The sequence below is a fragment of the Somniosus microcephalus genome, chromosome 1, assembly GCF_052327205.1.
Source record: "Somniosus microcephalus isolate GS21.2 chromosome 1, FLI_Smic_1.0, whole genome shotgun sequence".
Classification (NCBI taxonomy): domain Eukaryota; kingdom Metazoa; phylum Chordata; class Chondrichthyes; order Squaliformes; family Somniosidae; genus Somniosus; species Somniosus microcephalus.
The window spans coordinates 58,637,448-58,664,189 of NC_140987.1; the positions used below are offsets into that span (position 1 = coordinate 58,637,448).

At 45.6% G+C, this 26,742-nt stretch overlaps 1 protein-coding gene across 1 annotated transcript; it reads left to right on the top strand.

The window, feature by feature from the left end:
• The first annotated feature begins 1,874 nt into the window (after positions 1-1,874).
• On the top strand, positions 1,875-26,742 carry ccnb1 (cyclin B1). The gene is made up of 9 exons (XM_085981885.1): positions 1,875-2,017; positions 5,025-5,162; positions 5,494-5,613; positions 14,945-15,118; positions 16,648-16,806; positions 23,905-24,141; positions 25,200-25,340; positions 25,441-25,551; positions 26,479-26,742. Exons 1-9 carry the CDS (start codon positions 1,997-1,999, stop codon positions 26,587-26,589), a joined length of 1,212 nt encoding a protein of 403 aa, XP_085838011.1. The 5' UTR covers positions 1,875-1,996; the 3' UTR covers positions 26,590-26,742.

Below are 26,742 nucleotides of genomic sequence, written 5' to 3' on the forward strand. Positions count from 1 at the left end.
TTTGGGGTTCCCTTGTGGAAGTGGGAATGGCCATGGAAGACACCAGTCATTGCACTGCATTCTGTATTTCCATAAATCCCTCACACTGGAAAGGAGTGAAATTGGAAGTGCACAGCTGCAAACTCCACACCAGCTGCTGCAAGCTGCTCCTGGCAAGCTCAAAGGATGTGCACAATACCTTCTGCTCTCGTATTAACACCCATCTGAAGGTAGACCCAGTAGGATAACCTTCCCATACAGCAGGTATACGTTGTGGGCTATATTTTCCCTCTTCCTCTCCTGCTCTTCCTTGTTTGTGACTTGTAAATCATCCTCCTCAAACTCCCTACCTACATTCTCCAGGGTGCTCATATCTGTATTGGTACTTGGGGCATATGGAATGCTTGACACAACCTGCTGTGGCGTGAGACCCCTTCATCTAGGGAAGAATCTTTAGAGTAGGGAAGATTGTTCAGGGAAGAAATAACTTACATAGGATTACATAGGATATATGGCACAGAAACAGGCCATTCGGCCCAACCAGTCCATGCCGGTGTTTATGCTCCATTCGAGCCTCCTAGCGTCTTTCCTCATCTAACCCTATCAGCATAACCCTCTATTCCCTTTTCCCTCATATGCTTGTCTAGCCTCCCCTCAAATGCATCTATACTATTCACTTCAACCACTCCCTGTAGTAGCGAGTTCCACATTCTCACCATTCTCTGGGTAAAGAGGTTTCTTCTGAATTCCCTATTGGATTTCTTGGTGACTATCTTATATTGATGGCCTCTAGTTATGTTAGTCCCCACATAAACTTGCATTTATTTGACACAGTTGACATCCTCAGAACATTCCAAAGTGCTTCAAAAGCAATTAATTACTTTTGAAGTGTCGTCACTTTTGTTTATGTAGGCAATCGCAGCAACCAATTTGTGCACAGCAAAGTCTCACAAACAGCAAGTTAAGTAAATGAAAAGCAAAATACTGCAGATGCTGTAAATCTGATGAACTAAATGGCCAATTCGTCTTCTTGTATTTTCTGTTGAGGAAAGAATGTTGACTAGGACACTGGGAGAACTCCATGCTCTTCTATAGGACCAAGGGATCTTTTCCATGGGCCTCGGTTCATTGTCTGATCCGAAGGACAGCAACTGGAACGTGTTTTGAGACAAAATGTAGTTCTTTTCCTACAGACAGGGGGCAGCATCACTTGTTCACTTTTAAAAAATCTGGTGATTTTTTTTGGTTTCCCGAATGCACCCTGAACAATTCACGCCAAATAATGTGCTTACTTATTCTGAATGATGGAAGAAATTGAATTGCAACCTCATATATTTTAGAGGCACTCCTAAACTCGTAATGAAGAGAAATGAGGGTTTATTGATTTGCAGCAAAGTGTCTGCTGAAATGTTACCCAGACTTTTTTTGGAAAGTTCCAGTATTTTGCAATCATATTTTCAGCTTTTTAAATTATGTTTACAGCGCGCACACACACAGGTCACTTTTTTTACAAACGTGTGTAAGTGAACTCGAAATGAGCCCCAGTGTATTTTTATTTAATTTAATAGCCGTTTTGTGGGCGGGCTGCACTGTTTCAGTAGCACAGTCCTCTAGTCTGCTCTTCTGATTGGTCGCTTCGGATGCCACACGTGTCAACAATCAAAGGACTAAAAGTCCCCACCCCCCCCTTATAATCTAAATTATGAGTGAAAACCAGAGGATATCTAACAAATCAAAAGTTTCATTTGCAGCGCCCACCACCACCACCCCCAGGCACTGCAGTCCCTCCGCTGTGCGGCCAGTTGTTGCTCTTTTTCCAATGATGCACCGACCAAACCGATACAAAGCAGTGACGTCAGCCAACCCATCGCCAAGGCAACGCATTCTAGAGGCGCGGGGCTCCTCCAATCAGGAGAGGGGGAATGTGGAACGGTAGCAAATGAGCGAGGAGCGGCGGGGATTTTAAATCTGGGCTCGGTGCGAGCTTTATTTCGCTGCGAGCGGTGAGGTGCTGAACATGGCTCTTCGTTTGGTCAAAGTGAGATCTATTTACATTTTATATAATATATATATATTTTTAAAAAGTGTTAAATTCTAAGGCGCTCACAGGCAAGTGTAAAAAGAAACGGCGTCTTGTATTGCCGAGGTCGAATTCTTTTTTTATTCGATCGCTTGCTGCACAGCCAAAAAAAACTCGACGTTTCCTTTTGGTTTTAAGTTTGTGCTCCTGGAGTAACTAAATGATGCTCTTTTATTGAAAGAAGCTCCTGTGTAAACCATAACTTTGGGAAACTGATGTATTAAACTTATCCAAGCCGCGCGGAAGAGAAGCCTTATTGAGCTTTAACTTTGTAATATAGTAACGCGGTTATGCCATTAAAGTGCGGACATGTACAACGTGGCGTCACTTGGTTTTTATCTGACTCTGTGGCTGCACAATTTTAATGCATAGAACAAGCAGAGCATAACTTGGACTGCTTCCTGTAAATATTTAGCCATCTAAACCTCTACCTCCTCTGGTGTTGTATGATTTCTCTCCCTTTTGTAGCTCTTGCGTCCTATTGAAAACCGTGAATGCGATGATGTTAGTTATGGAAGATGAATGGGAAGCGGTGCTAAGCACTCACTGGGTGGGGTGGGTTGAATGGACTGCTGTGCTGTAACAGCCCTTGAGATTTTGTGGCTCCTAATTTTTTTTAAACTTGTTGGAATGCATGGTGGAACCCATAGCCTGGGGCCTGGCTTTATATTTTAAATATGCTGATTCAATTGCACATGACTGCAGATAGGCGGGTGCTCTTGGTGTATTAACTAGTAGAATGAAGGGGAAAGGCAGATGACTTGCTCAGAATAACTGAGACTTGACTGATGGATCACATGTTTGGCAATGCCACTTCAATGCTGCAAAGTCCCATTTATTGGAAGATTCCACTGAGTTATTGCATCCATCTGAGTGTAATATTGGATGGTTTGAATTCCTTCCCTAAATAAAGCAAATGTAAATATTTTAAGTGTGATCTAGTTTGCAGTAAAGTGCCACTGAGAATGCCATGGACCATTTTCTCATTGAATTAAACTCATTCTTGGGTTTTGGGAGGTTTTCTTGCACATTTTTTGTTTAGAAACCCTTTGGAAATGTTGTGCTAATAGATTTGTCTCAATTGTGGAAGTTTTGCACTAGATATTAATTTGGATACAGCACCAATAGACAAATGGATCTTGAGACCAGAGTTTTTTTTCCTGCCCAATATTTAGATAAATGAAGGCATGATCTTGATCATAACTGTTGATATATTGGTTACTGAAGTATGCCTGGTGCTACCATGAGTTTACCTCTATGGACGGTGGATTAAAATAGCACTTTACTGAGATGAGTCATTGCTTTTGATGATACAGGTTTGTTTACATAACACAGTACAATCCAGTGCCACCAAACGGGGATCATTTTTCTAGCTAAGCTAGTTCAGACTTTAAATGGATAGCTTGCTGCTGCTGCAAAAATACAAGCTGTATAGGGGTGTGTGTATCTAGTTTCTTTCTTTCTTTTTTTTTTTTTTTTTCTTGGCCAATTCCCCCCAAACAACTTTTGGTGAGTGCCTGCCCATTAAGCAGGAGACTACTCAGCATCTGCCTGGCTAATGTTCTTCCTCTTCCCCCTTCCTTCCCATCCAAGCTGCTGAACAAATGGGATGACATTGGAGCATTTCCTGGAGCCATCCTCCGAAAGAAGGGTTCAACCCGAAACGTCAACTCCAATTTCTCTCCACGGATGTTGCCTGACCTGCTGAGTTTTTCCAGCATTTTCTGTTGTTATCTCTGAAATGTTTGTTTGTATATCTCAATCCCTTTGAATAATTGAACCTACAAATCACCCTTGTAACCAGCCTGGTTCCATGCTCTTAGCTTGGTGACAAAAGATGTATCTACTCTTGCCATGATTCTCCTGGCTGGCCTCCCACATTCTACCTTGCATAAATTTGAGGTCATCCAAAACTCAACTCTCTCCAAGTCCTGTTCACCATCACCCCTGAGCTTGCTGCCCTACACTGGCTCCTGATTAAGCAATGCCTCGATTTCAAAATTCTCATCTTTGTTTTCAAATCCCTCTGGCCTCGCCCCTCCCTATCTCTGTAATCTCCTCCAGCCCCACGCCACCCCACCCTACCCTGAGATATCAGTGCTCTTCTAATTCTGCCCTCTTGAGCAACTGAGCACCCCTGGTTATCACTCAACCATCGGTGGCCATGCCCTCTGTTGCCTAGGCCCAATGCTCTGGAATTCCCTACCGAAACCTCTCTGCCTCGCTACCTCTTTCCTCCTTTAAGACGCTCCTTAAAACCAAGCTTTTGGTCACCTGCCGAAATTTCTCCTTGTGGGGTTCGGGGTCAAATGTTTTCTCCTCTTCTTGGGCAGTCCCTCGGAAGAGAGGATGACTTGCTTCCACATTAAAAATGAGTTCGCAGGTGACTGATTAGTCCAATGCTACAGTCTCTGTCACAGGTGGGGCAGACGGTGGTTGAAGGGGCGGGTGGGTGGGATGCTTGGGTTGACGTGCACTTGGCTTCCGCTTGCTCCTGGCGAAGAGACTTGAGGTGTTAGGCGCCTTCCCAAATGCTTCTCCTCCACTTTGTGTGGTCTCGGGCCACAGGGTAGGGTGGAGATTAGAGATAGGAAGGGACGTGGCCATAGAGGGACTTGAAAACCAGGATGAGAATTTTGTCTTAATACTCCTGTGAAGCGCCATTGGCTGTTTTACTACATTAAAGGTGCGATATACATTGTTCTTGTTCATAGGATCAAAATAAGCGAGGTCAAGCATCTATGAAACTTTGAATTCCCTTGATGGCAGTGGAGGGTGCTTGTATTGGGTCCTCTGACCTGACATTGTACATAAGTTGGAGTTGGGTGTGCTGTGCAAGTTGGAATCCGTAAAAAGAAATTGGTTAAGTAATACATGAATGCTTGTAGTGTTGGCACTGCCCACGTGTTGGTTTGGTTCTTCCTCACTTGGTCAATAGTATAACCTACAGTATTTTCATTTATAGGCTACTCGTGTTAGTAAAGACAATGTTGAAGCAAAAGTCCTTCCAGCAAAAGTTGGAACAAAACTTGGCTTGAGGCCTAGAACTGCTTTGGGGGACATAGGAAACAAGGCACAAGGAACTAAGTTCCCTTTGAAAAAGGTATGTTATGCATTGCTAGATAACCTGTCCTTTATCAGGCTAGAAAACTTAGTAACTTGGTTTGACTTACTTGCATCTTGTTGGTCTTGGATTACAGTCTACCTAATTGAACTCTTAAACATGTAAAATAACATTTTGGTAGTTTAATCTTGATTTTTGTATATGCCTTTTTAATTGGATAAAATTTGAAATTTTAGCATCTAGAAAGATTGATAGCTGCTACTTCATAGACCTTTTCAAAGCAATAGAGGGTATCTAAATGTGTTGCATCTACCTAGTGGATGGGGGAAATGAGTTATGAAATTTAATTGCTAAATTTATAACTTTGCAGGAAAAAGGTACAGTGGCCCCAAAAGTAGAACCAGTGAAAAAGCTCAACAAAACAGTAGTTTCTGAAACAGGAAAAAACACTGAAAATGTACCAGGAAAAAATTATGAAGATGTACCAAAGGTAACTATTTTTGGCTATCCACCTTTAACTTGAGTCTAACTAAAATGGGAGATAATATGGCAAAAACACTAAGTATAGTGCTGTAGGAATTAACGAATTCCTACGAATAACGGAGATCGACACAAGAACAATCAAACGGGTCTTTACTCAACGGAGATACCACGAGGACCCCCCCGGCAGTCCCGTGGTTTGCGACATGACGTCATTGCGTTTTCCCGTGCTCTTAAAGGGGCCACGCCCCGTACATGCAAACTCTATACAAAACACAGTAATGCCTAACACAATGGTACAGGTTTAGGCTGGTGTTAGAACATCGTTAGAGAATTATATACAGTTAGCCAGAGTCACAGTGGTTCTGCCACAGTGCTTCATTATACAGCAAGTATATGACTGCATCCTTATTCACCTTCCCCAATAGATATGAATGAACTTGAGGAAAGAGCCCTACTGCTAAAGTGGAGCTTTATCCTGGTCTGTCCTTTAAGCCCATATTCTGACAGCAAAAATCTAATCTCTAACCTTGGTATGTGCTTATTCACATGCTGTTCCTACTGAGCAGGTGGCCATTTTGCTGTTGCCCCCCCCAACCCCCCCCCCTCCCCCAACAAAACTGCTCCCTGTGTAGGTGGTTTGACTTGGTGGTGGGCAGCACGGTGGCATAGTGGTTAGCACTGTTGCCTCACAGCTCCAGGGACCCGGGTTCGAATCCGGCCTCGGGTGACTGTCTGTGTGGAGTTTGCACATTCTCCCCGTGTTTGCGTGGGTTTTCTCTGGGTGCTCCGGTTTCCTCCCACAGTCCAAAGATGTGCGGGTTCGGTTGATTGGCCATGATAAAAATTGACCCTTAGTGTTAGGGGGGATTAAATACGTGGGGTTACGGGGTTAGGGCTTGGGTGGGATGGCTGTCGGTGTAGGGACCGGGTGCTAGGGTTTGGATGATCAGCCATGATCTCGTTGAATGGCGGAGCAGGTTCGAAGGGCCGAATGTCCTGCTCCTATCTTCTATGTTTCTATGAATCACCTCCCCTACTTAGTTCTAGACGACAGGAATTAGTGAACAGGATTGGAACACAGACAAGCTTTTCAGACTCAACCGTACAGTGGTTAACACACACACACTGGCCTCCAGTATGTAAAATGCCTGGTGGTGTAAACAAACAGTACAACAATACAACTTGGCCTGTCGAACAGGCCCCTGTCTCATATTAAGACGTCAAATCATTGTGTTGCAATACAGAGTATAACATAGGCTTGTCCCACAAACCCTGGAACATACACTATATAATACACACACACAACCTCCCCACTAAACCCCTCTGGATTGGTTGGGACACACCACACCCCCTCACACAGTACTGGTGGTCTTCAGGATGTGTGGGCTTGGACAATGCTCACCCTGATTGTCCGGTTTCTTGCTCGCTGCTCCCCTGTGTAGAATGTCTCCTGGTTCCGTATTGCAAATGCAGTATCCAAGTCCCAGTTTCGAGGTTCGTTCCTACAGTCAAAGAACAAGGCGAGGCTCTCGTCGCTCGTGGCGGTTTCTACTTTCCATCCCGGACGGAGTGCTTGGCTCAGAATGAGGGCACGTGAAGGCAAGAGAAAGCGAGAGAGAGAGAAATGGCCAAAGCTGCCTTCTCTGTATACCCTAAAAGTTAATTTAAGGTCTGTGTATTGCAGTGATGTCTTTTAAATCACCCTTCTTTGTCTGGTTCCTACCTTTGAGTCTGGGCCTTCCCCAACTCTTGTATTCCAATATACACAACCAGTAATCCAAGCCACAGGGCTGGGGGATGGAAGACAATTCCTTACCTTGTCTCCCCCTCCCTGTGGTACATATTTTTGTGATTTAGTTTTACTGCTGATGTTTTGCCCACGGTTAGTGTTTTTCATTGAGGCCAGGAAGTCCATTGTTCCAGCGACTGGCATTGTTGTCTTATCCAATTGAAGATCCATCGAAACCCATTAAAACGCAAAGTCTCATTGTCCAAAGTAAATGTCTTTTCCATAGTTAAATTGAAACTCTCAGGTGTGTCTGTGCTTCTAGGTCCAACTGCACCACACCCCTACCACAGGCTGCTGGTCAATCAGCAGTAACAATCATACAAAATGTCCGATACAAAAAAATCCTTGGGGCCTGTGCTGATGCTTACAGACCTCCCCACCCCCCCCCTCCCTTTGATATTTCAATGTCCCTACTGGAATATCAAGCATCCTTGTCTTCCACTGTGTAGCAGCATCGTGAGCCCCAACCAAGCTGTTCATTACCTTTTAAATCCCCAGGTTCTGTTCTTTAATCACAAATACATACTTACACAACTTTTTACAGAGAACAAAACTCCTGGTTACCCTTTAATCAGGGCCTGCCAATGACTTCGGAGTGCTTTGCTTCGCTTTTTACAGGAGAGCCATAACAAATACAATACCACCAAACTCTATAATTGCAAGAGCGTGCGAACATATCTGTATCCACGGAGGAATCTCGACATTTAACCCAATGTCCCACCAGGGTGGGGAAATCATCCCTTTAATTTCCTCCCATGTCCTGGTTTTGCTGTTCGAGCATGTAAAAATGTTTTTGTGACAGCTCAACGGCATTTGTTAATTTTGAGGTGTTCTGGCAGAGGCTGTATCTTGTACCCGAACCGTGTAATGTACTGCTGCAGATTCTGTAGTGTTGTTAACCCTGAGGTGTACTGTGGATGGCTCTGAAATGGGAAGGATGTGCTCTTGTGCCACCTGAACTTCTGTGGGGTTTGAAGCAAAGTCGAATCAGTGACCAGGCACCAAGTGTCGTTGTATACCCGATACTGGTCCATGCTTGTCGTGACGCAGTACGTCCAGTCGCCCGCGTATGCTACCTGAAGTGGAACGTGACTCTGGGCCATCACCTCCATGATGCAATTGATGGGCTCTGCACTTTCCGATTCAAACCCCCCACACTGGTCAATCAAACGTGTTCAGGAGCTGGGGACACTATCATGTGTGCACCCCTGCTCTGGCACCCTTGAGGTCAGTGCCAGTCATGTGCTCCCACTTTATAACAAACTGTGGGGCCCCATGATACTGCACATGCACCCCTTCCCTCAAGACACCAATGTTATCGACCCAGTATACCAGCACTGGCTGCAGTGACCTGCCCATTACTGGCATCCACAGTACAATCCCCATAACTGGTTGGACCGTCTGCAATCAACTGGGACTGGGTAGGCTTCGGAAGCTAATCGGAGCGGACACTGGTTCATCGAATTATGATACAGGCTGAGGTGCCAGTTGCTAACCCACGATGGGATGCGACCTTGTTGTAAGTCCTCCAGATTACTGTGTCCCTCGTTTAGCAACCACACACCGTACAACACACACCCATCACTTCTGGCTGCCTGTGCCGAGGCATTCCTGTCCTCCCATATCAAATCGTTGATGGTCTTGACGTGTATCTCCAGCTCAGTGATGACCTCCTTTTTAAATGAATGGTCATCGCCTGGTTGTCGTTTAGCTCCGAACCTTCCACCTCGTTCCCTTCCCCCAGTATCTTTTGCAGCTGGTCCTATAAACTATTAATCTGCAGCTGGATATCATCCATGCTATTGACTAGGGACGTGCCTGTGCTAAAAGCTGTGGTCATGTCATTAACAGTCCCTCGCCTTTGTCTACCCAGATTGCCACTCGTACGCATCCATGCCATACAGTTTCTCCTGACTTTCATCCCCGTAGCTGAGCTCGCAAAATTGGCAGAACATTTCTTTAATAAGGGCTTCGTAAAACTGCTCGGACACCACTCTGGCAGCTGCACCCGGGATAAATTTAAGATGACTGACGCGGCCACGTATTATACATCCTGGAATAAAACCTTCCCGGTCAGGACTAGAACTAAACCATTCCCTGGGCCTGGTGTGGTGGCGGGACACCTGACTTCTGTCTCCTGTGGGCAGGGGCACTACCAGTTCTGTGGAATTTATTGTGTTGGGAGGGTCTGGGACTACGCAAGCATCCAAACTCTATCCCACACCGGCCCTGGAATCCTGCTATTGCTGTATGAAAGCAATTGCCACACCTGGGCAGATCCATTCTGACCCCCACACACACACATCCCCTGTACCTCCTTCCAGCACACTTTCGTCCCCGTGATCTGTCGGTACATGTTGTTTCCCAGTCCACTGACCTCTTCCCCTTGTCCTGACTCAACTTCCTAAACCACCACCGTCCCAGGGAATGTGTCCCTTGCATCTTAAGCACACGTGCTTGCCCTTGGTCACCCTAACCTGTGTGGCTGTGATCTTCAGTTGGGGACATGGTAGGGAAGCCTCCCTGCATGTGAACCTGGCGTGGCTGGAGTATTTCGTCGAATTGGACCCTGGCCACCTTCCCTCGTGAAAGTAGGCTGCCATTCCTTCTGTGTCCCGCCACCCCCCCCCCCCCCACTCCCCTTAGTCACAGTGGGTGCATCTCCCCCCCCCCCCCCCAGTACAGCTGTAGAGGAGGACTGACTGTGTCCCCTCTCCTGCTGTGCCCTGTTCCGGTCAAGATCACGATCAATCTTTGGGCTGTCTCCATTCTGTCGGCTTCCTTCCTTGGCTTCCTATGAAACAAAAAGCAACAATCCCTTTGAGGGTTTACCTCCAAGTCTGGCTTCATCATTATATACAAGAACTATGTACATCACTACCTGGGTGCCCCCGCTAAGGCTCTTGCCAACTGTGAGCTGCAAAAGGCCACAGCATGTAAGGAGGCGTCCTCTGCCGTGGGACCCTACTGCTCCTCCTTACTGTCCTGACAACTGGGTCATCGTCGTCCCAAATCATGGGAGGAAGACCCATGCCCACCATGCTCATTATTGGGCCTTGGTGTCGTTTTACTTTTGTTGGTCTCTCCCCCTGGGTTAAACCGCTTGCACTGGTTAATATGGAACCACTTTGTGCATTTTGGGAGTTTAACCGTGTACACCATGGGGCTTGCCTTGTCCACTATGCTATATGGCCCCATGTATAGTGGCTCAAATGCCCCTACCCAGGCATAGTTCCATACCATTACCTGGTCTCCCACCTTCCACTTGTGGGTTTTCTGGGGCTCAAGCAGCAACTGATTTTTCCAGTGCTCGTTCCCCATGTCACTGGCTGCCTGCCAGTGAATCTGTTTTAATTTATCATACAGATTCTGTACAAATTTGTCCCAGTTCACTTCCCAGACTTGGGCCTCCATTAGGACTGGTGCCAAAATGTGGGTGGGGGTGCGCATGACCCTCCTGGTCATGAGCTCATGCAAGGAATACCCTGTGCTTCTAGAGAGGCTGGCCCAGACACCCATTAAAACTAACGGCAGGACCTCATCCCACTTTTTCGGGGACGACCATGTCTCTTTCCTTAGCCTTTCTTTAATCATCCGGTTAAGGTGCTCCACAACCTCTGATGACTGGGTTGTGAGCCACATGCCCCTTCCCCTCAATACCTAAAAGCTTCAAGGTGGCTTGCATTATTTGCCCTGTGAAATGACTCCTTTGGTCAGACTCCATGACCTGTGGCAGTCCCCACTGGGAGAACACTTCCTTTACCAGAATCCTTGTCATCGCCAAAGCTGTGGCTGCTCGGCAAGGGAAGGCTTCCACCCACTTGGAGAACACGTCCACCAGGCAGAGGCAGTATGTTACCTGCCTGTGTGGTGGGTAGTGGTCTGATGTAATCGACCTGGAGGGACTGCCATGGTCCCTCTACCCTTGTGTGTCCTATGGGGACTTTCCTACGCTGAGGATTGGGGTTGTTTGCACACCAGGCAGTCTGCGCAGAAGTCACGGACATTCTCCCTGACTTGCGGCCACCACCCTGCCTGTTCTACCTCTGCCAGGTAGTTTCTGGCCCTGGGTGTCCCACTCCTGGGCCCCTGTGGGCCAACTGGAGGAATTCCCTCTAGTACCGCTTGGGAACTATCCACCGATTTTCCCCCTTTAAATAGCATTCCCTCTAACAGTAATGTTTGCTGCTCTGAATGGACCCTCTACCTGTTCACCCTTTTCCTTCTTCCCTAGGATAGCCTTAAGGATGGGATCCTGGGCTTGGACTTGTTTTGAGTCTGTGGCCAGAGTTACCCCCGGTGTTCCTCCCTTGTCCTGGATTGCTGTTACTGGGCCTACTTCATAGGGATCCCAGAACTCCTTCCCTGGCTCCCTGCTTGGCCAACTCATTGGCCCTTTGGTTACCTTCCCCTCTGGGCTTTTAGAGTGGGCCTTGACCTTGTGTATATAGTGATCTCCTCGGATGCTTGTGACGACCTCAAATCCTCCCTAGCAGCGGTGCTGTTGCTAGGGGCTTCCCATCTGCAGATTTAAAACCACGCTGAGCCCAGATGGCCAGATACTCGGTGCACGAATTACATGTAAACATGGAATCCGAGCAGATGGTGTAGGGGGTGGGTGACCACATACACCACCGCTGCCAGTTCAGCATGCTGAGCGCTCAGGGTGCTGGGGAGTTTAAGGGCCTTGGCTATCTTAGCCATGGGGTCACAAATCCCACACCCGGTGAAGCGCTCCCCCTTTGCTACTGAACTGGACTGTCCACGTAAATGTCCTGACCCAGAACCTGATATCCACATCCCATATCCCTTCTACTGTACACATGTGGGCTGTACCTGGGTAAATCAAATTTGCTGTCAACTTGGGCTCGGTCAAACCCTGCACTCTCTGATTCATCTGCAAGAGTAATAAAGTCCTGCGAGCACTGCTCGCTGTCCCGTCCTTTATTCTCCCATCCAACAACATCTGAGTGGGGGTATGGTGGGTGAGTAGAACTATGAGATGATCCCGTAAAGAGCTGAGTGCGCTTTACGGCCCAATGTGTGGCCAGGAGATGCCTCTCAGTTGGAATATCCCCGTTCTACCTCGGTGAGAACCCTAGATGAGTAGACCGCAGCTTGCCGTGTCGCTCCTGGAGCAACACCACGCTCAAGCTATCTCTGCTGGCTGCTACCTCAAGAATTCCTCCCCACTGTTAATGGTCCCCAGAGCAGGAGCTGTCTGCAAATCCTCCGAGGCGTGTGAACGCTTCCTGGCAGTTCTGGTCCCAATCCCACCAGACTCCCTTGCGAAGGAGCTGAAGCAGAGGGGCTGCCGTGGCTGCGTAACCCTCAATAAAATCCCTGCAGTACCGAGAGTCCCAGGAAGGATCTTGCCCCTGTTGTGTCCTTGGATTGGAAACTCCTGTGCTGCCTTTCTTTTTGCCTCATCTATTGCCCTTTCCCCTGCCCTTGCCATCAGCCCAAGGGATTTGACTTCCTCGTGGCCGATCTGGGCTTACTTTGGGTTTACTTTAAACCCGGCCTCCCTCAGCAGCTCAGCCAGCAGTGGCCCATGCTCCTCCCCCCTCGGCGGCAAACATACTGTACTAGCTGCTGAGGTCGGCTAAAACCCTTTAAGGCGTCCTCCATACACTGGTGGAATATGGAAGGGCTGTTATGAAAACCCTAGGGAACGCATGTCCAGGTGTACTGTTGCCCTTTCAAAGTAAAGGCAAACTTGTATTGGTCTTCCGTTTTTAGAGGAATGGACCAAAACCCATTGGCGATATCCAGCACCGTAAGTGGTTGTGGTCACTGGAATGCTCCCTCAGATCAGCAACAGCTGCGACTCTGGGCGCGCAGGCTGGGGTGTTTTTATTGAGCACCCGATGGTCCACGGTGGCTCTCCACGACTGGTTGGGTTTCCTAACTGGCCAGAGTGGCGAGTTCCCATGGGTGGCTATCTGCCTCAACACCTCTTGTTCTACCAGGGATCCCAGTGCCATTTCCAAGTCGGCTTCTGCCTCTCTGGGGAAATTATACTGCTTTTGTGGCCGTGACATGGGGGTCCCTGTGCACTCTGACTTCTACCCCCATCACCCGACCACAGTTGTGCTTGTGCGTGGCGACTGATGCGAGATATTGTCTCTTGTTTGCCTGATACTTGGCTGGGGTATTACTGACCAATTGCTCCAGGTTGTAACTCCCCGTGTGCTGCTTCATGCACATGCTACCCCTTCCTTCCCAGTCCTTGGGGATTGCTATAACTTCTCCCTCCTTATCGGAACTCCCTGCTCCCCAAAGGCAGTGATTCCTCAAATTCACTATGCTGGGCTAACAAAGTCTAGGACTCCTGACCCTGGCTCTTCCCACTTTATTAAGACGCATTTCTACTTGGTGTGGAGGGATCCTAAAGTTTGGACATTGCCCCCGCTTGCTCGTTCCCTGTGAACCCCACAAGACTGAATGGGATCCTGCTAGACCAGGGTGAGTTGGTCGGGTCCCTTGAATGAATCACTGTGCTCCAGGCCCTGGTGTCCACCAAGTACTTCCCGTGTACTGTCTCCACCCCCATCTTCATATGGTCTGCCCCACTCATCGTACATGAGTGGACACAGGTACTCAAGCTGGGCGCGCTCTAGTCAGGATGTTGGGCATACGGGAGCAGTCGGGATCACACTGTTCACGGCAGCATCTACCTCCCTTTCTCCTGCACAATGGAAGACAATTCCTTATCTTGTCTGTCTCCCTCTCCCTGTGGTACATATTTGATGTGATTTTTAGTTTTACTGCTGATGTTTTGCCCATGGTCAGTGGTTTTTCATTGAGGCCAGGAAGTCCATTGTTCCAGCAAAACTGGCATCATTGTTTTATCCAATTGAAGATCCATGGAAACCCATTAAAACACAAAGTCCAAAGTAAATGTCTTTTCCATAGTTAAATTGAAACTCACAGGTGTGTCTGTGCTTCTAGGTCCAACTGCACCACGCCCCTACCACTGGGCCAAACAGGCTGCTGGTCAATCAGCAGTAACAATCATACAAAATGTCCAATACAAAAAAAATCCTTGGCCTGTGCCGATGCTTGCACCTGTTTAGTTATGACTTGTTTATAGGTGCAAGTGTTGAGATTCACTTTGCATATGATGCTTTCAAATGTGACACTTTGCAATTGATTTGGTAGGAGCATAATATTGTCTAAATACTTGCTCTACTGGAAGATATGTATGAAATACTCAGTTCAGCCTAAACTTTGCTTGTAAGCTACCTTATTTTCCTAGATGTAGTATCTAGCCATCTCCTGTTTAATAGTTAACAAGGCTTTATGCAACTCTTCAACTTGGTTAAATTCTAATTGCTGGCCCAGGGCTGGTTTTACAATTATTGCTGGTGATTACATTTATTTTAAATCTTGACATGGGTATAAAATCTGGCATTTTTGTTCTTTGCAGATGACTGAGTGTGATGGGGTGAATGACTGACTGCCTTCTGTGCTGTAATTTGTTTCTGTACTTCTGAAAAGGTTACTAGCATTAAGTTTCTGCTTCCTGGCAATGCTTCGCTTACAGGTACCAACATCGCCATCCCTGATGGAAACGTCAGGCTGTATAGCTGAAGATTTGTGCCAGGCCTTCTCTGATGTGCTGCTTCCTATTAAAGATGTTGATGCAGATGATGGTGACAACCCCATGCTATGCAGTGAATATGTTAAAGATATCTACAAATACTTGAGACAGCTAGAGGTCAGACTTTGTCTCAGTTGATTGACACATAAAATCAATCTTGAGAAAGATCTTAATCTGAATGACTCTTCAACGCTCTCCTGGCCGGCCTCCCATCTTCCTCCCTCCATAAACTTGACCTCATCCAAAACTCTGCTGCCTGTATCCTTACTCGCACCAAGTCGTCTTTTTATTCATTCCTGACACAGCCAGCATTTATTGCCCATCCCAAATTGCCCTTGAGGTGGTGGTGAGCTGCCTCCTTGAACCGCTGCAGTCCATGTGGTGAAGGTACTCCACGGTGCTGTTAGGTAGGGAGTTCCAGGATTTTGACCCAGCGACTATGAAGGAGCGATGATATATTTCCAAGTTGGGATTGTGTAACTTGGAGGGGAGCTTGCAGGCGATGGTGTTCCCATGCACATCACTCCTGTGCTTGCTGACCTACATTGGCTCCCAGTCTGGCAATGCTTCCATGTTTAAAAAATTCTCGTCCCTGTTTTTAAATCTCCATAGCCTTGCCCCTCATCCCTTCCTATCTCTAACTTCCTCCTCCAGCTGTACAACCCTCTGATCTGTGCATTCCTCCAATTCTGGCCTCTTGCACATCCCTGACTTTTTTTAATTGCTCCACCATTGGCAGTCATGCCTTTAGCTGCCTGGGTCCTAAACTCTGGAATTCCCTCTCTTTAAGACACTTCTTTAAAACCTGCCTTTTTAACCAAGTTTTTGGTTACTGTCCTAATCTCCTTATGTGGCTGTGGTTGATAACACTCCTGTGAAGTGCCTTGGGATGTTTTTACTACAGTGCTCTATAAAGACTTATTGTAGCAGTGTACTGGAGCAGGACTGCATGGCATTGTGCCCATAGTTCCTCACCTTGTCACTAAAGATATTGATCTCTGGCTCTAACTTATTCTGCATTTCTTGGCAATGGTTCTAGAGCACAAGTCCCTTTTTTAATATTGATTGTGACCTGGAAAAAGGAGATGTATGTGAGCAAAGCTGCTTCCATTCAGAGGGCTGGGGGAAAGGGAAAGAGACTCAAGAAGCCAGTGCATACAGACCAGGCACTGGGTTCATTTAGTCTTTGCTTGACTTTGAAGTGGTGGTAAAACTAGCTTTAGCACCCCAAGGTTTATGGGGAGATTGTCTGTCTGGATTCTTGCTGTTGAACATTATCTAGTGACTTCTGGAAGTGCTTGGGCAAAGCTGGGCTTGGCCTTGATGCACTTTGTGCTTGGCAGCTTATTGTTTAGGTCGCCCAAATGCTGGCCACCTGGGGATGTTACTAGGGTCTTATGAGGAATGCTTTAGTTAATGGGGGAGGGTAACAGAAGATTTGTGTAATTTACAATAAAATGTTAAGCTTTCCCTCCTTATACTGATGAACCATTATCTATTTTTTTTTTTTTTTTAATTGTGCACCTAAAGCAGTAAGTTGTGCACCTAAAGCAGTATACCTTTTTAGTGCAGCAAACTTAACTGTTTGTATTGTGTTTGAGCATATCTTAGTTTTGGTTAATACCAAAATTCTTGTTTCCTGGCAGGTGGAGCAGTCGGTGAGGCCAAAATACTTGGAGGGAAAGGAGATAACTGGCAATATGCGTGCTATCCTAGTAGACTGGCTTGTGCAGGTTCAGAGAAAATTTCAGCTGCTCCAAGAAACATTGTACATGACTGTATCAATCATTGATCGATTCCTTCAGGTAAGAATATTTCAAACTACAAATTATGTACTTTGATTCCTGCATCCTTGACTCTCCATTCTCTTTGGCCTATTTCTGCATTGTAAACCATTCATCCCATTGCCTGTGCTAGTTCTTTAATAAAGCAATCCCACTGTCCTGCTTGCCTTGTCATACATAAGAACATAAATAGGTGCAGGAGTCGGCCCCTCGAGCCTGCTCTGCCATTCAATAAAATCATGGCTGATCTGATCTTGGCTTCAACTCTACTTTTCTGCCTGTTCCCCATAACCCTTGACTCTCCTGTAGTTCAAAAATCTGTTTATCTCGGCCTTGAATATATTCAATGACTCGGCCCCCACAGCTCTCTAGGGTAGAGAATTCCAAAGATTCATGACCCTCAGAAGAAATTCCTCCTCCTCCATCTTAAATGGGCGACCCCTTATTCTGAAACTATGCCCCCTAGTTCTAGATTTCCCACGAGGGGAAACATCCTCTCGGCATCTACCCTGTCAAGCCCCCTCAATCTTATGTTTCAATATGATCACCTCTCATTCTTCTAGACTCCAATGAGTATAGGCTCAACCTGCTCAACCTTTTTTCATAAGACAACCCCTTTGTCCCAGGATCAGCCTAGTGTACCTTCTCTGAACTGCCTCCAATGCAAGTATATCCCTCCTTTTAAAGGAGACCAAAACACTATGCAGTACTCTAGGTGAGACCACACCTACGTCCTGTACAGTTGTAGCAAGACTTCCCTACTTTTATCCTCCATCCCCCTTGCGATAAAGGCCAACATTCCATTTGCCTTCCTAATTACCTGCACCTGCATGCTAACTCTGTCATGTATGAGGACATGCAGATCCCTCTGTACTGCAGCATTCTAGTCTCCATTTAAATAATATTTTGCTTTTCTATTCTTCCTACCACGTGGATAACCTCACATTTTACCACATTATACTCCATCTGCCAAATTTTTACCCACTCGCTATCTATATCCCTTTGCAGACTCTGTCTTCCTCACAATTTGCTTCCCCACCTATCTATCAGCAAATTTGGCTACAGTATACTTGGTCCCTTTTATCCAAGTCATTAATATAGATTGTAAATAGTTGATGCCCCAGCACTGATCCTGTGGCACCCCACTAGTTACAGTTTGCCAACCTGAAAATGACCCATTTATCCCAACTGTGTTCTGTTAGCCAATCCTCTATCCATGCTAATATATTACCCCCAACACAATGAGCTCTTATCTTGTGCAGTAACCTTTTGGAAATCCAAATACACTACATCTACTGGTTCCCCTTTATCTACCCTGCTAGTTACATCCTCAAAGAACTCTAATAGATTTGTCAAACACTCTTTCATAAAACCATGTTGACTGCTTGATTGTATGATTTTTCTAAATGTCCTGCTACTACTAGATTCCAACATTTTTCCAATGACATGTTAGACTAACTGGCCTATAGTTTCCTGCTTTGTCTCCCTCCCTTTTAATATGGGCATTACATTTGCAGTTTTCCAATCTGCTGGGATCTTTCCAGAGTCTAGAATTTTGGAAGATTACAACCAATGCATCCACTATCTCTGCAGCCACTCTGGGATGTAGGCCATCAGGTCCCAGGGACTTGTCAGCCTTTAGTCCTGTTAGTTTGCCTAGTACTTTTTCTCTAGTGATGGTGATTGTTTTAAGTTCCTCCTTCCCTTTTGTCTCTTGATTTTCCACTATATGGGATGCTGTTAGTGTCTTCTACTGTGAAGACAGATACAAAATATTTGTTCAAAGTCTCTGCCATTTCCTTGTTTCCCATTATTAATTCCCCAATCTCATCCTCTAAGGGACCAATGTTTACTTTAGCTACTCTCTTTTTATATACTAGTAGAAGCTCTTGCTGTCTGTTTTTATATTTCTTGCTAGTCATCCTTTGCAAATTTCTAAGTTTCCCAATCCTCTGGCCTAGCACTAATCTTTGCAACATTGTATGCCTTTTCTTTCAATTGGGCACAATAAGAACATAAGAAATAGGAGTAGGCCATTTGGCCCTTCGAGCCTGCTCCACCATTCAATAAGATCATGGCTGATGATCTACCTCATCACCACTTTCCTACACTATCCCCATATCCCTTGATTCCCTTAATATTCAAATTTATCAATCTGTCTTGAATATACTCTTCCCCAGAGGGCTGTGGAGGCTTGGTTAAGAATTCCAAAAATTCACCACAGAGTGAAGAAATTTCTCATCTCAGTCCTAAATGGCTGACCCCTTATTCTGAGACTGACCCATGGTTCTAGATTTCCCCAGCCAGGGGAAGCATCCAGTCTGTCTAGCCCTGTCAGAATTTTGTATGTTTCAGTGAGATCACCTCTCCTTCTAAACTCTAGTGAATATAAGCCTAGTCTACTCAATCTCTCCTCATCGGTCAATCCCCCATCCCAGGAACCAGTCTGGTGAACCTTCGTTGCACTCCCTCTATGGCAAGTATATCCTTCCTTCGGTAAGGAGACCAAAACTGTACACAATACTCCAGGTGTGGTCTCACCAGGGTCCTTCATGTTGACGTTCAGTGATTCGTGTACAAGGACACCCAGGTCCCTCTGAACACCAACATTTCCCAATCTCTATTTTAAAAAATACTCTGCTTTTCTATTTTTCCTACAAAGTGGATAACTTCACATTTCTCCACATTATATTCCATTTGCCATGTTCTTGCCCACTCCCTTAGCCTGTCTCTATCCCCTTGAAGCCTCTTTGCATCCTTCTCAACTTTCATTCCCCCCAGCTTTGTATCATCAGCAAACTTGGATATATTACATTTGGTCCCCTCATCCAAATCATTGATGTAGATTGTGAATAGCTGAGACCCAAGCACTGATCCTTGCTACCCCACTAGTTACAGCCTGCCAACCTGAAAATTACCTGTTTATTCCTACTATAATAGCAAAATACTGCAGATGCTGGAAATCTGAAATAACAACAGAAAATGCTGGAAATACATTAAACCTGCTGATAAGGGTGGTGCTGTTGTTGTTTGGCAAACCGACCTCTACCGTGCAGAAGCTGAACGCCAACTCTCCAACACCTCCTCCTACCTCCGCCTGGACCATGACCCCACTAGCAAACATCAAGCCATTGTTTCCAAGTGTGTCACTGACCTCATCTCCTCTGGAGATCTTCACTCCATGGCCGCCAACCTCATAGTCCCCCAACCCTGCACAGCCCGCTTCTACCTCCTTCCCAAGATCCACAAACAGGACTGCCCTGGTAGACTCATCGTTTCAGCCTGTTCTTGCCCCACGGAACTTATCTCTTCCTATCTCGACTCTTTTTTTTCTCCTTGTCCAGTCTCTTCCCACCTACATTCGTGACTCTTCCGACGCCCTCTGTCAATAACAGTTTCCTGGCCCCAACCGTCTCCTTTTTCGCTGGACGTCCAATCCCTCTACACCTCCATCCCCCACCAGGACAGCCTTCGGGCGCTCTGTTTCTTCCTTGAACAGAGGCCCAACCAGTCGCCATCCACCACCACCCTCCTCTGCCTGGCTGAACTTGTTCTCACATTGAACAACTTCTCCTTTGACTCCAGTCACTTCCTCCAAATTAAAGGTGTTGCTATGGGAACCCGCATGGGCCCTAGCTATGCCTGCCTGTTCATGGGATATGTGGAACATTATTTGTTCCAGTCCTACTCGGGTCCCCTCCCTCACCTCTTTTTCCGGTACATCGATGACTGTATTGGTGCTGTTTCCTGCTCTCGCCCTGAACTAGATAAGTTCATTCACTTTACTTCCAATTTCCACCCTTCCCTCACCTTCACGTGGTCCATCTCCGACTCTTCCCTTCCTTGACTTCTCTGTCTCCATTTCTGGCGATCGGCTTTCAACGAACATCCACTACAAGCCCACCGCTACCTGGACTACACTTCCTCCCACCCCGCTTCCTGTAAGGACTCTATTCCATTCTCCGTCGCGTCTGTTCTGACGATGCCACCTTCCATACTAGTGCTTCTGACATGTCTTCCTTTTTCCTCAACCGAGGATTCCCCTCTACTGTGGTTGACACAGCCCTTGACTGTGTCTGTTCTATTTCCCGCACTTCTGCTCTCACCCCTGCCCCTCCCTCCCAGAACCACGATAGGGTTCCCCTTGTCCTCACCTTTCACCCCACCAGCCTCCACATTCAACGGATCATCCTCCGCCATTTCCGCCACCTCCAACGTGATCCCACCACCAAACACATCTTCCCCCTCACCTCCCCTTTCAGCATTCCGAAGGGACCGCTCCCTCTGCAACACCTTGGTCCACTCCTCAATCACCCCCCAACAGCCCTGCTCCTTCACCCGGCACCTTCCTGTGCAAGCGCAGGAGATGCAACACATGCCCTTTTACCTCCTCCCTTCCCACTGTCCAGGGCCCCAAACACCCCTTCCAGGTGAAACAGCGATTTACTTGTACTTCTTGCAATTTAGTATACTGAATTCGCTGCTCACGATGTGGTCTCCTCTACATTGGGGAGACCAAACGCAGATTGGGTGACCGCTTGAACGGAGGTGTTCTGTAAGGGTGACCCTGAGCTTCCGGTCGCCTGTCACTTTAATTCACCGCTTCACTCCCACTCTGATCTCTCTGTCCTCGGGCTATTGCATTGTTCCAATGAAGCTCAACGTAAGCTCGAGGAACAGCACCTCATCTTTTGATTGGGCATTTTGCAGTCTGCCGGACTCAACATTGAGTTCAACAATTTCAGATAATTATCCCTGCCCCCATTTTTCATGCAGTATGATTTTTGCCATTCCCATTTGCAACATTTTATCTTTCCTGCCTCTTACAAAAGTACAGGATGTTCTTTCAATTCCTTCCCCCCCCCCCCCCCCCCCCCGGTCTCTGTACCTGCTTAATATCTGTTGCATCTCCAGCTTTTTCCAGTTCTGATGAAGGGTCCCAGACCTGAAACGTTAACTCTGTTTCTCTCTCCACGAATGCTGCCTGGCCTGCTGAGTATTTCCAGCATTTTCTGTTTTCTGTGTTAACCAATCCTCAATCCATGCTAGTATATTTACCCCCCCCACCCCAATCCCATGAGTGCTAATTTTGTTTAATAACCTCTTGTGTAGTGCCTTTTGAAAATCCAAATACACCACATTCACTGGTTTCCCCCTTATTCTACTAGTTACAACCTCGAACTCTAATCTTAACTGACTTAGTAAGTCACGGATGGTTCCTCCTTCTCATAGTCTTTCCTTCTTGCTGGAATATCTTTTGTTTGTCCAAAGATGCAATGGTAACAAAGCATTCAATGCACCAGCAATCCTCTTAAAGAACTTACTGCTAACCTCTTCTCATTGACCACTTAATTCTAAGTTTGCTCATAACTGGTGTACCTGCCATTTTTTTCTTATCCTTTCTCTCCCTCAAACAAGATGTTGCATTGACTGCACTCCAGTCCCATGGCACAATTTGTATATTTGAGGTTCTGAAAATGTCTACAGTCTCTACTATCTTGACTTCCCTCAACTACCTTGGGTACATACCACCTTCACTTTCTTCAACTAATTTTTCTCTAAGTTGCCTCTTGGTGATGCTATATCCTCCTATACTATACCTGTGTTCACATCCACAAACATTAGGGAAACCAATGCAAAATGTTTAACATCTCTGCCATACCAGCATCCTCCAGTTAATTTTGGAACAGAAAACTGGACTTTTTTCTACTCTTAACCTTGAACATGGCTATTTTGTGGAATCTACTTCATAACTGTGGACATTGAAGATTTTAAAGCTAAATAAGCCACTTGTGTGATGTCAGTTTTGCCTCTTTCAGACTATGAATGTCAATTGTTGAATGACCAAGAATAGCACATGGTTTCTTGAGCCACACATCCAAGGGCAGGGAGGAGAAGTAACTCTTTATTGATGAGAGAACTGGCAAATCATTAGAAGTCAGAACAGCCCTTCTCCTGTAAACCAAGGAGACATAGGTGGCCTTGAGTCTAGGAATGAAGTTTGGCCTAGTGATGGGGAAACTGGCTTGTCTTGGGCCAAGAGCTCTTCAATCAGAAGGCTGACAAGGAAACACTGCCCAAACTAGCAACATGGATGGTATTGTGCATTGTTCTCTTGTTCAGTAGTTAGTTGAATCAAGATGTGATTTATAACGACCATTAAATGTAAATCAGGCCACTCCACTATTTGTATCTGGCTTTGTTGCTGGTGTTTCAATTTGGCTTTGGAATGATTGGAGAAGGACCATCCAATTCAGATGAGGGGGGTCCTATTGTTTAAACCCCCAGGTTATGCTAGCCAATAACTCTTGTCCCAGTATGGGCATACTCAAATGCTCATTGCTTACAGGAGTAACTCTCACCACTGTACCAGAGTGAAATATTTTAAGCAAGGTTCAAACTTTAACAGTTCTCCCTGTAGCCATCCACCAAATCAGCTGTTGGGATACTGGCCTTGTAACCCTCCACTGGACTTTTTTTTTATTAATTAGATACAAGTGTTCAAATATCCAGTCAATACTATTTGTTTCTGAACACCTAGTTCTAGGGGTTGAGACTTGAGTACCCAGTTCAACAATCAGTTCTGGCATGGGAGTGAATCTCATTTCCAGGTTAACCCATTGTAAGATTTCTATGCAACATGTTGCATTTTTATAACCCTTTTTTAACATGAGACCCAAGGCTGTTCACCAGAATGTTGGCAAACAAAATTTGACTCAGTCACATGATATTGGGACAGCTGACCAATCTTGGCCAGAGGTGGGTCTTGGGAGATGTAGAGGCAAAGATATTAGGGAGGGAATTCCAGGGCTTGGGTCCTAGGCAGCTAAAGGCATGGCCACCAATGGTGGTGTGATGAATCAGACATACAAGAGGCCAGAATTGGAGCACTGATCTGAGGGTTGTGGGGCTGGAGGAGGTTGGTGATGGGGAGGAGAGAGGCCATGGAGGGATTTGAAAACCAGGAGGAGTATTAAAATCAATGTTGTCACTGGGAGCCAATATAGGTCAGCAAGCACTGGGGTGATTGGTGAACTGGACTTGCTGTAAGTTTGGATACGAGCAGCAGACTGTACAAGTCCTAATGCAACATTCCTTATCTGGTGGTCTGTTTTTCAGGATAACCCAGTAACCAAGAACAGTCTACAACTTGTTGGTGTGACAGCAATGCTAGTGGCATCCAAATATGAAGAGATGTATCCTCCAGAAATTGGGGACTTTGTCTATGTTACAGACAACACTTACACTACAGCTGCGATACGTGAGATGGAGAGGAGGATTCTGCAGAAGCTGGACTTCTCCCTAGGCAGGCCTCTTCCCCTGCACTTTCTAAGGAGGTCTTCAAAAATTGCAGAAGTAAGTCGAGGTTTCAATTGTGTTCAGGCAAGACTGCTAGCTCTTATATAGAAGAATTGAAATGCAACTCTTCCACAATCGAATGTACCACTTGTACAAAGAACAAACTTGCATTTTGTATAGCTCCTAGTCATTGGGACTACTAAGCACTTTACAGCTAAAATGTTACTTCTGAAGTGCTGATACTCTTGGGCAAACACAGAAGCAAATGACCATGCAATCTATGGTTTAAGGCAAGAATGTTCTCCAAGACACTAGGGGAAATCTCTGCTTTTGTGCCATGGCGTATCCAGCTGATCTAGTAGACATGGTCTCTGTTAATGTCTTGTCTGAAAGATGGCAGCCATGGCTGTGAGTCAAGATTTTGGGTTCAAATATCTCTCTCCAGAGACTTGAGCACATAATCTAGGCTAGCACTTCAAGTGCTGTACTTTCAGGCACGTTCTCTCCAGTGTCTTGGCCAATATTTACCCCCTCAACCAACATCACTAACAGATTATCTGGTCATATCACATTGCTGTTTGTGGGATCTTGCTGTTCTCAAATTGGCTGCCACCTTTCCTACATCTGAAGTGACTACACTTCAAAAGTGCTTCATTGGCTGTAAAGTGCTTTGGGACATGCCACGGTTGTGAAAGGTGCTATATAAATTTTTTCTTTCACTACTGCAAGGAAGAGCCTTTGTAGATTGTGCTTGTGGGCAACCTTCTGACTCCAATGAGTTCTGCTAACAAGCCATGTTGTAAGTAAACTTTTATCCAAGTTTAAAGTTGTACTGTAACTGCTGATTCAAACTGGACTTCATGCATGTAATAAAATGATTGCAGTGCTGAAAATTAGAATCTAGTAGGGAGAGAACTCTTGTATGCAGATTTAGTGGTAGTTTTGACTTAAATCCTCTATCGAGCAATTTTATCAAGATTCAGCTAGTTACCATGTTAATACTCTTGCCTATAAAAGTGAAATCTGACCCATACAGGGATAGTAAAATTTTTATAATCTCTTTTTACAAGGCACTTAATTGATGTGCTTGCTTACACTGTTATCTAATATCCTAGGTAAGCTCAGAACACCACACTCTGGCTAAATACCTGATGGAATTGACTATAGTTGACTATGAGATGATTCATTATCTTCCATCCCAGATTGCAGCTGCTGCTTTTTGTCTTGCTCAAAAAATCTTGCATACTGGTGACTGGGTGAGTATTGCTGATTTCCAAACTGAAGGAACTATTTTAGCTGACAGATTTTCAATGTAAATACTGGTGCACTCACTATTTCAACCAAATTCTCTTTCAGACACCACTTTTGCAGCATTATATGAACTATAAAGAAGATGACCTTGTTTTGGTGATGGAGCACATTGCCAAGAATGTTGTGAAGGTTAATCAAGGCCTCACTAAGCATGTGGTAAGCTTATTTTAGTCTGCTAACTGAATATAGGTGCTTGTCCTTGGACTGTAAAATGACACTGCCTTTTAATTTTTAGTGTAGATTTGCCACTCTTGCAATCCAAACATGGTGGTCTTTGTTCAAAGGGAAAATGTCACTGCATGTGGTGTCTCTTGCTTAGAATTAACTAGCAACTGAATTCTAATTTGGCTGGAGTCTTGTGTACTCTTGGTCATACCCTAATTCATCCTGGATTGTCCCTTGTGGTTAAGATTTAAATTGGTGGTATTTGATTAGTGAGACTTGCAATAGAATCTGTTTCCTACTAAAGGGAGGGAGAAGAGGAGGTTTGAAAGTACACTTTCAATTACAAGAGCAAATTGTTCATTCTGACTGCATTTGACTATTGTATTCTGCACTGCTGCAGGGGCAGACTTGAGTCTGAGGCAGTTGGTTTGTTTCTCTATATACAGGCTTTTCCAGAAAACTAGTTGGGGCTATGTTGGTGAGCTTATTTCAGCTGATCAGCAGCTGAAATCTTGCAGTGCCTCTTCAAAGCACTTGTTGATTTGAGTGATGTGTCCTTGGAAGTTCTACAAAGCTACTCGGTCCTGCAATATTCTAGGGATGCCATGTCCTTGCAATCCTGGCACCTCCCATCCAAGATGGACAACCTATCATTGGCTGAAGTTTGATATTTTGAAGTGCTCTGGCTTGCTCAAGGAGCAAACTAGTGACACTACCAGTCAGACTCCAGTAACGGAGAAGCTCTAGCAAATCTGGTCAATGACGGACAACGTTTAAGAGCATGGTCAATTTTTAGTTAACAGTAAAGCCTTTCTTCCAAGCAACCACCATGGTTTCAACATTGTCATGGTTTGATTGCATCCTATTATGCTTGCTATTGTAGCTTCCATTAACATGCATCATTTGCTCTCTTTCCAGACTATTAAGAACAAGTATGCCAGCAGCAAGCAAATGAAGATCAGCACCATTCCACAGCTAAAATCTGATGTGATACTCAACTTGTCAAAGCACTTGCTCTCCCAAAAATAGCTCCCACACCTTTCTCTGAAAGGCAGCATGTTCTTGTATAGTCTTACCTCTCTTAGAGATGCTTGTCAGCACCATGTGCTACTGTAAATAAATGTGGTTTCCATTTTCTCTACTACCTGAATTTTTCACCAATAAAACTGATTTTAAATTTTA